General features: G+C 41.9%; 1 protein-coding gene across 6 annotated transcripts in view; it reads left to right on the top strand.

Annotated features, from left to right (window-relative positions):
• Positions 1-16,107, top strand: part of grin2da (glutamate receptor, ionotropic, N-methyl D-aspartate 2D, a) — an 86,890-nt gene that overhangs the window by 35,255 nt on the left and 35,528 nt on the right. For 5 of the 6 annotated variants that reach the window (XM_077506447.1, XM_077506445.1, XM_077506446.1 and 2 more), the window contains 2 exons: positions 4,764-4,951; positions 8,195-8,344. In XM_077506447.1, coding sequence (XP_077362573.1) covers positions 4,764-4,951; positions 8,195-8,344 — 338 coding nt within the window. Of the gene's footprint in view, positions 1-4,763; positions 4,952-8,194; positions 8,345-16,107 lie in introns of those variants that run through there. The other variant, XM_077506448.1, reaches the window with a different exon arrangement.

Raw genomic sequence — 16,107 nt, 5'->3', positions numbered from 1 at the left:
AACAGCCCAAATTTTGAGGTTTTTGTGCAAAACAAACGAATTTCGGGGTTGTTGTGAATAAAACATTTTCTTTATTTTATTTTTTATTTTTTTTCACAAAATAACCCAGAGAGGGTCAATGGAATAACCCAGAAAACAACCCAAATTTTGAGTTTTTTGTGCAAAACCAATTTCGTAGTAGTTGTACATAAAAAAATTTATTTCATTTTTTTGTGCAAAATAACCCAAATTGGGTCAAATGAATAACTCAGCAAACAGCCCAAATTTTGAGGTTTTTGTGCAAAACAAACCAATTTCGGGGTTGTTGGGTATAAAACATTTACCAGTAATTTGATTTTTTTTTCTTCCACAAAATAACCCAAATTGGGTCAAATGAATAACCCAGAAAACAACCCAAATTTTGAGTTTTTTTGTGCAAAACAAACCAATTTCGGGGTTGTTGGGTATAAAACATTTACAAGTAATTTGATTTTTTTTTCTTCCACAAAATAACCCAAATTGGGTCAAATGAATAACCCAGAAAACAACCCAAGTTTTGAGGTTTTGTGTAAAACAACCCAATTTCAGGGTTGTTGTGGATAAAACATTTTTTTCCCGCACAAAATAACCCAAATTCGGTCAAATGAACAACCCAGAAAAACAACCCAAATTTTGAGTTGCACAACATAACTCAAATTGGATCAAAGGAATAACCCAAAAAAAGCCGAGCATGACAGTAAGTGTTTGGATGGGGAATTGACACTGGCGTGGCCACTTTAGAGTGCCTCGTTGTGCATTGCAGGCATCCATTTTTTTCTTACCTGTGATATTGATTGACAGTTGATTGGGTGTGTTTTCACTCAGTTGTTTATGTTTTCCGATTTTGAAGCGTCATTTTCTATACTTGCCGCATTACGTATCTATAAAGTGTTTGGCTGAGGCAGCAGTTCTTCTTCAGTCCGCAGCAGTAAAGTAAAAAAAAAAAAAAAAAAAAAAAATCCACTTAATTTGGAGTTTGTGCGGCGGTGGTGATCAATGAAACTTTATTTTATTAAAGCCTCATCATTCTCTTGCTAATAAGTTGTTTAATTGGCTTCCAGCGGAGGTGAGCCAGTGGGGGCGACAAGAAATTCAACCAAGCCCAACAAAATGGGGGCCGTCATGAAATTCAAATGAGAAGACTTTTTTTTTTTTTTTTTTTTTTTTTTTTTTTTTTTTTGGCTCACAGTTCATAAAACGCAATCTTTCATCAACTCTTTTTTGCTTTTTAAACAGGCTGCCATCCATCATCCATTTTTTTTTACGGGGGGGGGGGGGGGGCTGCCACCCCCCCATAAAAAAAAAAATCCGCAGAACTGAAATGGCGAAAAGCAGTTTAATGCCGTTGTCACAATTGAAAAGTACACGCTTGAAGTCTTTTCACGTTTTCAGCCGTTATCTCTCAAAGATGAATCGCGTCTTTGGAAACGCATCTCCGAATTGGCTCTGCAGGTTCTTGAAGTGAAACCTGAACGCGGCGCGTTGCGTTCAGGTGTCGGCGTTGCCGCGCGTTTGTTATCTGTGCGTCGTTATTCATCAAATATTGAAGGGGCGGACGAGATGCACTTCTCGCACCCTCAAGGACACTTTTTGCATCGGGGGAGCAACGTGAGCTGCGTTCATTCACAATTTTTGTTTTTGTTTTTTGTTGTTTTCCCGTCACAACCTCGGCGAGCTCGCCAGCCAGGCGAGACTTGTCGGGCTGAAGGCGCGGGAACGGCGGCTCCAAATTCCTCTGGCGTCCGGCGCCCGCTAACAAGCTGTTGCGTTAGAAAGACGCTTGAATAATGAATCGGGCCGAGAGCCTCATTTGCATATCGTCAATGGACAAATGTGCGGCGGCAACACTTGCGTCAAGGCACAGGAAAAATATCACGAGCATCCAAAACGCTTCATCGCAACAAATTCGACAAACCGCAAATGATGATGAATGAATGAAAGTGGAAAGAACGAATGGATGCACTTCTGATAATTAACGGATGGATGGATGGATGAACTAATTATTGGATTAAATGATGAATGAACTGATGGGTGGCGAATGGATGGTTGGATTAAATGATGGGTGTGTGAATGAACGGATTGATGTATAGATGGATGGATGATGGATGGATGAACTGATGATTGGATTAAATGATGGATGTACTGCTGGGTGGGCGGATGGATGGATGGATGGATTGATGGATGGTTGGATGGATGAACTGATGATTGGATTAAATGATGGATGAATGAAAGAACTGATGGATGGATGGATGAACTGATGGATGGATGGATGGATGGATGAACTGATGGTTGGATTAAATGGTGGATGAATGAATGAACTGACGATTGGATGAAATGATGGATGGATGGATGGATGGATGAACTGATGGTTGGATTAAATGATGGATGAATGAATGAACTGATGATTGGATGAAATAATGGATGGATGGATAGATGAACTGGTGGTTGTATTAAATGATGGATGAATGAATGAACTGACAATTGAATGAAATGTTGGATGGATGGATGAACTGATGGTTGGATTAAATAATGGATGAATGAATGAACTGATTGGATGAAATGATGGATGGACTGATGGGTGGGCAGATGAAGGTATGGATGGATGGACGGATGGATGGATGGATGAACTGATGGTTGGATTAAATAATGAATGAATGAATGAACTGATTGGATGAAATGATGGATGAACTGATGGGTGGGCAGATGAAGGTATGGATGGATGGACGGATGGATGCTAGACAGTTGGATAGATGAAATGACAGCTGCATGACCTTGATGGTTGGATGGATGATGGATGGATGCGTGGTGAATGAGTAAAAATAACAGATGAATGCATGCATTTAGGGTGAATGGATGAAGGATGGAGTGGGTGAAATGTAAACTGTATGAATGAACTGAAGAACACAGAAGAAAGATTAGATGAATGAAATGAACGATGAATGGATGAACCGACGAACGGACGGATGACGCCGAGGGCGAATGAAATGAATGTCGTTCGTTTTCCCTCCCTTCTTTTTTTAATGCTTCACTTAATTGCTGCGTTGAATAATTGATGGCGTCGGCGTGTTTGAGCAGCGGCAGCAAATGAATCAAGATGATCGAGTGCGCCACGTGCAATAATGTACACACCCCACGAACGCAAAAAATAATGACTTTCCGCTCTGCCGCTTCACTGAACGTTGTCACGTTTTCTTGCCGCGAGTTGGCGGAACGCTTCCACTTTCCAATCCCCGACTGAGCCGCTGCATCGATCTCGTACGGCAGGAAAATGGAAAAAGCTCCGAGACGGATCCCTGAGGGACGCCACCATTGAGTTGAGGCCGCTTCAGCGTCTTTTCGCTGTCTTTATTCATACTCCGTATATTTCTTCAAAAGAGTCATCAAAAGTGGCATCGCTCCCGTTCGTGATGTGAGCCAAGTGCATCGCAAACATTTTCTTATTTATTTATTTTTTTACAGCCTCGAGTGATTCTTTCCAGTGTCAAGTCGCCTTATTTGATTCAAATCTCTCCGGTGTCGTTTCGTTTTTGTTGTGAGTGACCCCATCCCCCCCCCCCCCCTCCGCCGAATGCGACGCGATGCTTTCAAGTGTCGCCGTATTGGAAACGAGCCTCTCCGGTGTCATTTCACTTATTAGCAAGTGGCACCCGAAAGCAGCGCGGTGCTTTTGAGTGTCGCTGAAAGAATTCTCTCATCTTCTCGCGAATGGAACATGAATGCACCGCGATGCATTCAAGCGTCCCCGCATTTGAAAGCTATAGCTCATTTTGCAACGAGGATAACCTGAAAGCTGTGCGCCAGGTGTCACTGAGACAAATCTCTCATTTCCCCAGCCAGTGGAACCTGAATGCACCGCGATCCTTTCAAGTGTCACTGGAATTGGAACAATCCACTTCAGTGTCGTTTCATTTTGCAGCGTGGCGCTTTCAAACACAAACGAGCAAGCCGTGTCATTTCCCAACCACGTGTCACCTGAACGCATTGCGATGCTTTCAAGTGTCACCGTGTTTTTCCACGAGTCCCTCCAGCGCTATTTGATCTCGGAGCAAGTGTAAACGGAATGCAGCGCGGCGCTAGTATCTCATTTTCCAGCAAGTGAACCCTGAATGCACCGTGAAGCTTTTTGGCGTCGCTGTATTTGTAACAAATCTCTCGTTTCCCAGCAGTTGGAACTCGAATGCACCGTGGTCAAGTGTCACTGATTTGGAACAAGTGTTGCCGTAATCGTAACCCGAACGCAGCGCCACGCCTTCATGTGTATTCGTAGCAAATCTGTCATTTTCCAATTGGTGTAACCTGAACGCACCGTGATGCTTTCAAGCGTCACTGTGTTTTTAGGCAAGTCCCACCAGCACTTACATTTTTTTGAGCAAATGTTTACCCTGAATGCAGCACGGCGCTTTTACGTAAAACAAGTATCTCATTTTCCAGCAAATGACCCCTGAATGCACCATGAAACTTTTTTTTTTTTTTTTTCCCCCATCACTGTATTTGAAACAAAGGTCTCATTTCCCAGCAAGTGGAGCCCGAAGTCACCACGATCCTTTCAAGTGTCCCTGGAAGTGAAAAGATTCTCTCCCGTCTCATTTCGTTGTGCAGCAAGTGAACGCAGCGCGGTGCTTTCAAGTGTCTTTTCAAGTTGCAGCAAATCTGTCTTTCTCCGAGCAGTGTAACCCGAATGCGCCGTGACGCTTTCAAGTTTTTCCATCGCCATTTATTGCCGTCCCCGCGTTTGTGTGCCGCAGGTGCGTCTGCTTTACTGCTCCCTGGAGGAGGCGGAGCTTGTGTTCCGCGCGGCCTGGGCGTCGGGTCAGGCGGGTCCCAGTCACATGTGGTTCGCCGTGGGTCCGGCGCTGTCCGGCCTGGGCCTGGAGGGGCTGCCCAAGGCGTTGTTCGCCATCCGGCCTCAGGGATGGAGGGACGAGCCTCGCAGGTACTGCGCTCCTACTTCCGCCGTGTGTGAGCAGTGTGTTCAAATGTCAACGGGATGTTATTGTGTTGGAATAGGATGACGATTAGTTCATTCAATCGCTAAAATTAAATTATGGAAATGATAAAATGCATATGTCATTTTTTTACATATTTTACCATTTTTCAATTAAAATTTAGATATATAAAATTATTATTATTATTATTATTATGATTATTATGTTATATTTTTAATATTTTTCATTTATTGTTGTTTTTTTTTTAATTATAATTAAAATGTGGTAAAATCATTTGACATAATGAAATACATTAAAATTATAAAAATGATTACATGATAAAATCCATATGTTAATTAAATGTCTGTCAAATTTTACATATTTTACTATATTTTCAATTAAAATTTGGATTTTTATTATTTTTTCATTTATTTTATTACTTTATATTTATTATTATTATTATTATTATTATTATTATTATTATTATTATTATTATTATTTTATTTTATTTTATTTATTTATTTATTTATTTTTTTATGTACTTGTTTTTTTCGGTTGGAATATGATGACGATTAGTCAATTAAATCACTATACATGTAATTCAATTATGGAAATGATTAAATGATAAAATATCTTGACATATGTTATTTAAACGTCGAATTTTACATATTTTACTATCTTTATTACTATATTATTTATAGTCTTATTATTACTATTATTATTATTATTATTATATTTTCAATATTTTGATTTTACTGTTATTTTTTTAATTAAAACGGTAAAAACATTTGACATATTGAAATGCATCTTTATATATACACGTATACATAAGTATATATATTTATGTATATAATATATGTACATGTATGTCTGTATAATTTATGTATATGTATTTTTATTTTATTTAATTATACGTACATATTAAATGCATTTTTCTTATTTTGATGATGTTTAATTAAAACATGAAAAGAATTATTTAATTGTTAAAATAGAGTTGTTGATTTTTTTTAACCTCATTAATCAACAAATGAGCTTGCTTGCTTAAAACATAAAAAAAAAAACCCAAAAAAGTCCATTTAAACGTGGCCCTCGAGCACAAACAGCAAGCGAACGAGACGCATTTGAATTTGAACTTGTTTTGCGCGCGGGCGTCAAAGCGGGATGACAGCGAGCGTTGTTTACTGCGGCCCCGTCTGGCGACGCGGCCGGCTGGCGTGCTTTTAAAAATACATGAGCGAGAAATAAAGCCGGCGTGTGAAGACAAACAACATTTTCAAGCGGGAGACACTTTGCCTTTTTGTTTTTTTTTTCTCCCCGTGGCGTTGCGAGAGAGCGAGCGAGCGAGTCGCGGTCTGATGTGTGCGTTCACGTGTGACCTCGTCAGACCGCGGGGGGGGGGGGGGGGGGGGTGTCATTCAACTTTAATGTGCTCGCATTCCAAAGCGAGGACTGCAGGTGAGTCAAGTCAAGTCATCTTTATTCATATCGCGCTTTCAAACGGCCTTAGCTGTCACAAAGCGCATTACAGGAACACAACAAAGCAAACATGACATAAAACGTGAAAAGAATGAAGTCGGAATGGTTTTAATCGGACGAAAAATGGGCAAGTTGATTGACTTGAAAGTTTTCAAGACCCAAAAGTGAAGAGCTTCCTTCGTAACACCAAACTAAGTGCAATTTCAGGAGAAATTGTGCGGGAATGCTGAAAGCTCAATGCTAATAGCTGAATGCTTATGAAGAAAATTGAAGGATAAATTATGTGAAAATTTCAAAGTAATTAACTGGTAATTACTACTACTAGTAGTAGTAGTAGTAGTATTACTAGAGCACGCATCCCTCGCTGATTGGAGAAATTGCGTGGGAATGCTGAATGCTAATAGCTGAATGCTAATCTGAATGCTAATAGCTGAATGCTTATGAAGGCAATTGAGGATAAATTATGTGAAAATGACAAAGTAATTAACTAGTAATTACTAGCAATAGTACCAGTAGTGGTGGTAGTAGTAGTAGTATTACTGAAAGACGCATCCCTCACTGATTGGAGAAATTGCGTGGGAATTCTGAAAGCTAAATGCAAATGGCTGAACGTTTATGAAGGAAATTGAAGGATAAATTAAGTGAAAATTACAAAGTAATTAACTAGTAATTACTAGCAATAGTAGTAGTAATAATCGGAGGAGTAGTAGTAGTAGTAGCAATAGTAGTAGCATCCCTCACTGATTGGAGAAATTGTGTGGGAATGCTGAAAGCTGAATGCTAATAGCTGAATGCTAATGTGAATGCTAATAGCTGAATGCTTATGAAGGAAATTGACGGATAAATTATGTGAAAATTACCCAAGTAATTAACTAGTAATTACTAGTAATAGAAGTAGTAGTAGTAGGAGCAATAGTAGTAGTACTAGAGGACGCATCCCTCACTGATTGGTGCAATTACGTGGGAATGATAATGAGCAAGGCAGCGCGGTGTCCTAGTGGCCAAAGGTTGTCGATATGTCCTTTGACATTGACTGGCGACCGATCCGCGTTTGTAATTGCTGCCCTGACTGACTGGCGACCAGTCTCATTTGTCTGTGTGCGAGGACAAACAACTGACTCGTAATTGTGTAGCCCCCCCCCCTTGTCCCTTTACACCATGAGGCCCCGCCATGAACCCCCCCCCCCCCCCCCCCCACCATTTCACGCTCGACCGCCGCTAAAGAGCCTCTTGAGCGCTCGCCAAGTTGACGAGAGCCAAGCGAGTCAGCAGAAGGGACAAACCCCCGGAACAACACGCAGACGCTTGCGTTGGCAACATTTGACACGCTCCAGCCATGTTCAATTGCATCGTTACATGACCACAAGGTGCTGACAAAGCACTACTTTTGTCTAATTGAAAGCCGTCGTCCATCAAGATGCAACATAACGGACCCAATGGCGGCAAAGCACACATTTTGTCTAAATAAAGCTACTTAATGAACCCCTCAACCCGCTGTAACATCGCTCTTTAACACCATGACAGCACAAGATGGCGGCAAAGCACACATTTTGTCTGAATGAAGCTGCTCATTGACTTTAACCGTCATTAAATAAGTTTATTTTGCTGTCTAGCACAAAAGGAACCAACGTTGGACAATGAATATGCCGTGGTTCATTGTATGTTGAAGCTAACGCTAATAGCTGCTAACGTTGCAGCTCTGCTTACCATGCGCACCTTTTTTCCTATCATCCTGTTGATGGTTCTCTGTCCTCCCCCCACCCTCCTCTTCGTAGACGCATCGCCAAGGGCGTGTCGGTGCTGACCCACGGCGCCATGGCGCTGCGGCGGGACCAGGGCGGCGGCGGCGGCGCCGGCCGGGCTCAGTACACCGGAAACTGCCAGAGCGACGGCAACCACACGCAGAGAGTGGCCGACAGGATCAGGTGACACCAATGAATGGTTGAAAATGATATCGAAAAATTGCAAAATCAAAATTCAATAAATGCTTAGTTTTAATTTAGTTTTAGTTAGTTTCAATATTAGTTTTAGTTGTTTTTTTAAGTGTGTATTGTGCACAATATTTAAACAACAGCATTGGCGCGACATCATCTGAAGGTTCTTTTCTATTGGCTGCTGCAAGATGACATCAATTCTGTGTGACACACCTTCAAAAGTCTTTATTCCAGTTCATCTCAAAATAAATCGACTTCAAATCACATTTCAAATCATCCCCAAAGGCTCATGCCTTCAATGAATGATCAAAGATGAAAACAAAGGATATTTTTTGCTAAAATGATAAGTTTTAGTTAGTTTTGTAACCATCAAATATAGTTTCAGTTAGTTTTTGTTTTCTAAAAAGCATTTTCGTTTTTATTTTAAATTTTTTGTTTTAGTTTTTTCATTAGTTTTGGTGAACTAAAATAACCTTGCTTTGAAGTCATACTTTCTCGATGAGTAAACTGAATTAATTGCCTTACGAGTGAGGACAGCGAGTGTACTAGTACATGGAACTTATGCTGCATTCGAGGATGGTCGGAAATCGGACTTTTCCGAGTTCAAACCAAGAAGTGTGTACGGGAACACCCCCTTCAATTTGGAAATTCCACTTGCGAAGTCGGCGGGGGGGGTGGGGGGCCTCGACTTCACCGACGGATATCGACTATAAAACTAGATAGTTTTCTTCATTCATAAATATTCGACATAACTTCATGTAACATTACGTATACGTGACAGTATGCCGCCCTCTCCCCGCATGAAATTATACTATTTAACTCATTCACTCCCAAAAACGTATTTATACGTTTTTTAGGTTTTTGTTTTCTAGAGTTTTTGTATGAAGGCTTTGATGCAGTTTCTGACCTGAAGTGGTCGCTTAAAGCGATGGTAGTTATGACATAAAAAAAAAAAAAAAAAAAAAACGGCCAGCAGGTGACAGCAAAGTATAAAGAGATCAACCAGGTCCATGTTGCAACAAGCTCTTTTTCCCAGTATTTTCAACAGGTTTGTGAATAATGATGAAACTAATTCTAATTCCAATGCCAATTACTACAAAACAGATAAAAAATATACCATACTCTCTCTCTTTTTTTTTTTTTTTTTTCCCCGATGAAAGAAAAGACACATTTTTCTTTTGGTAGGTTCCATGTTTTTATAGCAATAGAACATGAAAATGGCTGGGAGTGAATGAGTTAATTGTATGGAATGCTTTTAAAATTAAAATAATAAATGAAACAAAATTGTGAAAATGTCATTTTGCTGGGGGTCAATATGAGTTCTGAGTACCAAAATAAAAAAAACAAATGTATCACTATCCGCCATTTTGGTTGTTTATTTTCGCCACAAACGCTTTGAGGTCAGAAGTGGGGAAAAAAAACAACTTGCGTATATCCGACTTCCGACCATCCTTGAATGCAGCATTAAGCTGGATGTTGAAAAAAAATTCTAATAGTTGTGATCGGCTGAAAACGTTCCCGATGATCGCTAGAAACGGAAAAAGTCCCGTCGGAGCTCCTGGAGGACACGAGAGCTTCATTTGACCTGTGTGAGGGAGGGGGGGGAGGTTGCAGACGGGGTTCACAGGGGGTGAGCAGCAGCCTTCAGGTGCAGAGGTGAAAGGTGCAGGCAGGAAAGAGCAGCGGAGCAGGTGGAAATAATGCGGACGGACAGACCAGAGGCAGAGAGGGGGAGGGGGGAGGGGGGGCTGCTTCACAACAAAGGCGCTTTGGACTTTCTAGGGAGTGCTCGGAGTACGAGTACAACTAGTCCAAGTCATGGTGAGATTGTCCAGTGGCAGCCTTCTGAGCCACATGCTGCTTCACCAGCAGCTGCTCTCTCACGGTCTGTGACAAAATAGCACAAGTGGCTTTGTATGTGCCGTTGTCATGTTGCCGAGCAACCAGTGACTCCGACACGTGGGTGTGCGTTTTTTAAGTGTACGATTGTTTCTATGACTTTTGAAGAAGTTGTCATGGTGACTCATACATCTTGGCTTGGTAGATGGCGGCACACCAAAAAAAAAAAAAAAAAAAGAAGCATAAAACACAAATGATGATAATATCCCAAATACACAATGAAAACATGTACTCAATGATTGTGTGCCAGACAAAGTTGTCAGTTGGCCTGGTTACTTTGGAACCCGCTAAAAATCCGCCGTGCACTTTCACCACATCAACATCTTGAAGGTCATTTTCTTCTTTGTTGGTTTTCTTCTATCTCCATATTATATGACTGGATAGCCGATTGCCTTAAATACATGTATAAATGACATGTTTCATGATGTTTAGTACATGAGGAAACTTGTATATTTTTTTTTGTGTAACTACCGCTAGACTAAGTGCAATTTCTGCAGAAATTGCGTGGGAATGCTTAAAGCTTAATGCTAATAGCTGAATGCTAATGTAATGCAACAAAAGATGCCTCTGCCAAATCTAATATTGGGGTCCAAAGAACTGAGCAATAAAGGCACCCGGCACATACCTCCCCCCCCTACCCCCACCCTGCCTCTGGCCTTATACTAACTGCCTACGAGCTGTATATGTCTCATCTGTATGTATACTGTATAGTTTATACGATTGTCTTGCAAGGTGGGAGAAACAAGATGGCCGCCTTGTGATTACAACGGCTTGCACTGGCGCGTCTGGGCTAGCGGCTATCTAGTCATATATTCAGGTCAGGTCAGTGGTCCGCCTCCTCCCTCCATCATCTCCACGTTTCATTCCGGATGCTTCCATCTCGCCAATTTCTTCCTCACCTCCCGCATCTCCGAGGCCGGCGCGTTGCCACGGTGACGCGCCGGCCCGCTCACCGGCGCTCGTGCTCGCGCTGGATATGAAGCTGCTTTATTGACAAGGCACGCGTGAAAGAGGCGAGGGAGAGAGCGTTAGCCATGGATAGCATGTTGCTAATTGGACCGAGGTGGGCGCAAGTCGTACCGTCGTTAAGGATTAACCACCCATTCTTTGCCGATACGTGCCCTGACGTTGCCTGAACCAAGTTGTCAATCGAGCGACTCGAGTCAAGTCATGTGACGGGAAACCTGCCACTCCGAAGTCACAGGGCGGCCATCTTGCTCCTCCCATCTTGCGAGCAGACTACTGTATAAACTGTAAGGTATACATACAGATGAGACATATACAGCTCATCGGCGGTTAGTATCAAGCCGGAGGCGGGGTGGTCACTATTTTTTTAACAATTCAAAATAATATTAGCAATAATAAGTGGATGGTATTTGCTGCTTTGGAGACACCCTTTTTCTTTTATCGCTCAGTTCGTTAGACCGCAAATATTAAATTTGGCAGAGGCATCGTTTGTTGAATTACAGTTATGATTCTTTAATTGAAAAAATATAATTACTAGTAATTCTACTACTGTTACTACTAGGGGTGTGAATTGCTTCATACCTGACGATTCGATTCGTATCACGATTCACAGGTCACGATTCGATTCGATACCGATTAATCCCGATACGAATTTATAAGTCGATTGTTGCGATTTTTTTTCATTCAAATTTAGAAAATACTAATCAGTAAGCTTGTAGAGTGTAAGATTTATATGAAAATGTATTATTTATTTATCTGACATTTCAGTCTTATAGAGGTTGTAATCTGTTTCATGTTTAAACAGCATTAAAATAAAATATTAAGGCTTAATGTTCCGTTCATATAACATTCTTCCATGCTTAAGGTGTGAATCCTAAAAAAAAAAAAAAAAAAAAAAAAAAAAGCGATTTTGCCTATTATTGAATCGATTCGAGAATCGCGCGATGTAGTATCGCGATATATCGCCGAATCGATTTTTTTTAACACCCCTAGTTACTACTACTACTACTACTATTACTATTACTAGTAATTAATCGTTAATTACTTTGTAATTTCCACAGAATTTATCTTTCTATTTCCTTCATTAGCATTTAGCTATTTGCATTCAGCTTTCAGCATTCCCACGCAATTTCTGCAGAAATTGCACTTTGTCTAGTTACACTTATAATTCTTTAATAAAAAAAAATATACAAGTTTCCTCCTGTACTAAACATCATTAAGCATATAACTTATACATGTATTTAAGTCAAGTAAAATGTATGAAGTCCTCTTGTCCTCTTGCTTATGTTTAATAAATGTAAAACACCATAAATCATGCTGTTTCTACTAAATACTGTCTCAAATATACTCCAATTTGGATACTGTAAATGTATAGGATGGTATGGCGAGAAACGTTTCTTGGGAGGAGCAATATGGCCGCCCCCTGACCTCAAAAGTCTTGGCCTATCGGCTATCCAGTCATTTATATAGATCAGTGATTAGCGCCGAGGAGACCCGCGCAACGGCGTCCGGGGAGCGTCTTGTCTGCCAGCTTTCACAACAACGCCAGCAGACAGACAGACAGACGGACGGACGCATCGGGGCTCCTGACAGCTGGCCACTTAACATGCGCCTAACGCAGCGACTCGAGGGAGCGATACCTGCGGCGGAAACATCAAAAAAGTTGTTTTCACGCCAGAACGTCAGCCGACTACGTGGAAAAGCTTCGGGCATTCAGGGGATTTGTTGTTGTTGTTGTTGTTGATTTGGAGTGATTGGCAACACAAAATGGCCGAAGGAGGCCAAAGGGAAGCTCAAAGGTTGGCAGTAAATAATGGTCAGCCGTCGATTGATGATATTCCAGCTCCACGTTATTGATTTGGACTCAAATAGATGAGCTCAGATATGAGAAAGGTCTTTGCCGGTGACAACCGAAGACGGGATATCGCTCGGGCAGCACGGTGCCCTAGTGGTTAGCACGTGAGCCTCGACGATTTGACGCTCTGGGGTCAAATTTGGCCTCTGGGGAGTTTGCACGTTCTGCCAGTCAAAGTTTCCTCTTTTTAGACAGTGGTTAATATTTGTGGCTTGACGTGAGAAGTTCTGGGTTCGAATCCCTGTCAAAGTTCTGTTTGGAGACCATGTTCGCTCCATCGAGCTGGATTTCAGTGGGATGCTGTTTTGTTTTTTTCTGTACCCTGATATTGGCTAGTGACCACTCCTTTGTTTGTGTATATCTGCCGTGATATTGGCTGGCGACCAGTCTTTTTATTCTCCCTCCAGTACAGCATGCCAGTATGTGCCATGCAATTGGCTCCCGATGTTCTGACATTGGCTGACAACCAGTTGATTGTTTTTGTGCCCTGGCATCGACTGGCAACCAACCTATTGTTGGTCAACCCACAGGTGAATGGCGACCAGTCCATGGTGTTCCGCCGCCTCTCACCCAAATTCAGTGTGGATAGGCGCTCTAAAAAAAAAATGGATGGCTGGGACAAGATTGACTCTTGTTCTGACATCAAGTGCTTGTTAAAAATTCAACTGAGTAGACGAGAACTGACAAGAAAAACAAATCAATACAATCTCTGCAGGCAACCCAAACAAAATCCAAGCAGGAAAGTTTTCATAGGCGACAAATCCTCAAAATTTCTGACGGCCTGCAAAGACAAAGAAAAAAATGGCTGATGAGCAACAATAATGTCAAAGTTCAACCACCTGTTGACGCTCCTGCAGCTCGAGTTATTGTCACGTCCCAACCCCAAATGAAAGTCTTTGTTCAGGAACCGCAACTAAGACCTTCTTTCCTTCCTTTGTTTCTTCTTTTTCACTTCCATTCACCTTTATCAGTTTCCTTCCTTCCTTCCTTCCTTCCTTCCTTCCTCACCTCCGCTCCTTTGTGATTTCCGTTCATTCTTACCTTCTGTCCTGTGCTCCCTCCCTTCCTAACTTGTGGTCGGGGGGTTGTCGTCGCTTGATTCAATACGTCTGAATGAAAAAACGAGCGACAAGAAGAAGTATAAAAGTGGAGGGCAGATGAAAAATGGCCGTGGAAAAACACCGAGTGACGCAGGCGGGAAGAACATCGGCAGGGCTTGATTAGGGCGAAAAAAAAAAAAAATCATGGTTAAGTTGAGAAAAGATCAAATCAGAAAATAAGATCAAGAACAGCTAAACGAAACAGATAAAGATAAGAAAAGATGAAGATAATCCTGATTAAATTTATGTACATGCGTGTGTGACTTTCCTCCCCGTTAGCCATTTTTTAGCCGTCAGCGGCATGAATGAAGCCGAGCGCGAGCGCGCCGCTGACCATTCAGCCGCCGTGACGATGGCACGCGTGCACGAATGAAGGACGGCGGGACAAAAGGCTCCCTCTTCCAACGGGGGGGGGGGACAAAACGTGCCGCCGGCAAGCCGAGGGAGAGAAAGAGAACGCAAAAAAAAAAGCGTCGAGATGAGTTTTTATTGAACGGCGGGCAAAAGCGTTTAGTCAACAAAAGCGGCGCTTGTGAAGACGACGGCGCGCGCACATTATCAAGTCGCCCGCCCGCCGTCGTCATGTGACTCGCTAATAATACGAAAGCCGCATTGACTTTAAAACGGCACACCAATTTTGGGAGTTGATTGTTCGGGATTGGCATCATTGTTGGAGACCAGCAGCAGAACAAAAAAAAAAAAAAAAAAAGTCATGCTAATTATGCACAAGTCTGAATGTCGCTCGAAGTTTACTTACGCTCGACGGAAATCTCTTGCAGTCTTCCGTGACGTGCAAATCTATGACAAGGCTGCTTGATTTCTTGAGCGCATTTTCATCATGCGCAAAGCAAAGGGAACGAAAGTTATTCCTCTTTAAAAACGAAGGAAAGAAATGCAAAGTATTTTTCTGAAATTGCGAAAAGATAAGACAAGATTCCGTTTGTTTGCACCATAACCGCCAAATGCCGACTCACCGTGTTTGCTTTGAAAGCTGGGCTGCACATAAGGAGACCAGACTCGGCAGACGTTTATATTCCGTCAGGATTTCCTTCTGTCGCGGTCCACGGATGTCTCTAGAGGTCCTCACTGGAGGTTTTTTTGAGGATTCTTTGGTGCTGTATAGAGGCCAACCACTTGCGTCTTCTCACGGGTCGCTGGAGTTCACGAGCTTCTTGTGAGTCAATGGAGAGAGAGAGAGAGAGAGAGAGGACATTTTGAGAGTCACGTTGAGTTGATTTGGTTTGATGAAAACGGTTTAGTCAGTTTCCTTCCCTCATTGTTTTGTCCAAGCATGGGAACGCGTTCCCAGAACTGTTCCATTATATCGTCATCTCCAATCGTTTGTCAACGACTCATCAGGTTTTCTGTTCAGCCATGACAACCTTGAGAAATGTCTTTGCAAGATCCGTAAATTTTTCTGGATGGCTCCGCAAATCTGCGCGTACGTCTACAGTAGTTTTCCCATACGGGGTGCGAATCTTTGACTGTCTCGCGACGCGATTCCGATTCCGATTTTTGGGTCTGCGATTGGATTCAGAATGGATTTTTGATTCCAAATGATTTGATTGACAATGATTTCTGGTTCATTTTACAGATGAACAAATAATTGCAATGATGTACTCCAGTTCAACTCGCTAATGCTAATTCGCACGCTACTCGCAGCACTTTTATCCCTAAAAAGAATTGCCTATTCATACAAAAACGCATCATGAATGTGTACAGACAAGCATCTTAACATTACTGTCACCGGTATATGGAAAAAACAACAACTTTTATTGGCATAACTTGATCAGGACTTTTTCCTTTTACTCTCTAATGTGGCTGCAACTTAACTGTGTATCAGAACGCACGGAACCACACTGACCCCAAGTGGCCAAATCGGGTAAAACATGAACAGCGCTCCCAGTACTAACTACTAACTAAGTTCCCATGTC

This window comes from Festucalex cinctus, chromosome 19 (genome assembly GCF_051991245.1).
Source record: "Festucalex cinctus isolate MCC-2025b chromosome 19, RoL_Fcin_1.0, whole genome shotgun sequence".
NCBI classification, from domain to species: domain Eukaryota; kingdom Metazoa; phylum Chordata; class Actinopteri; order Syngnathiformes; family Syngnathidae; genus Festucalex; species Festucalex cinctus.
The sequence above is the reverse complement of the archived record's forward strand: the minus strand, read 5'-3'. Positions and strand labels throughout refer to the sequence as shown.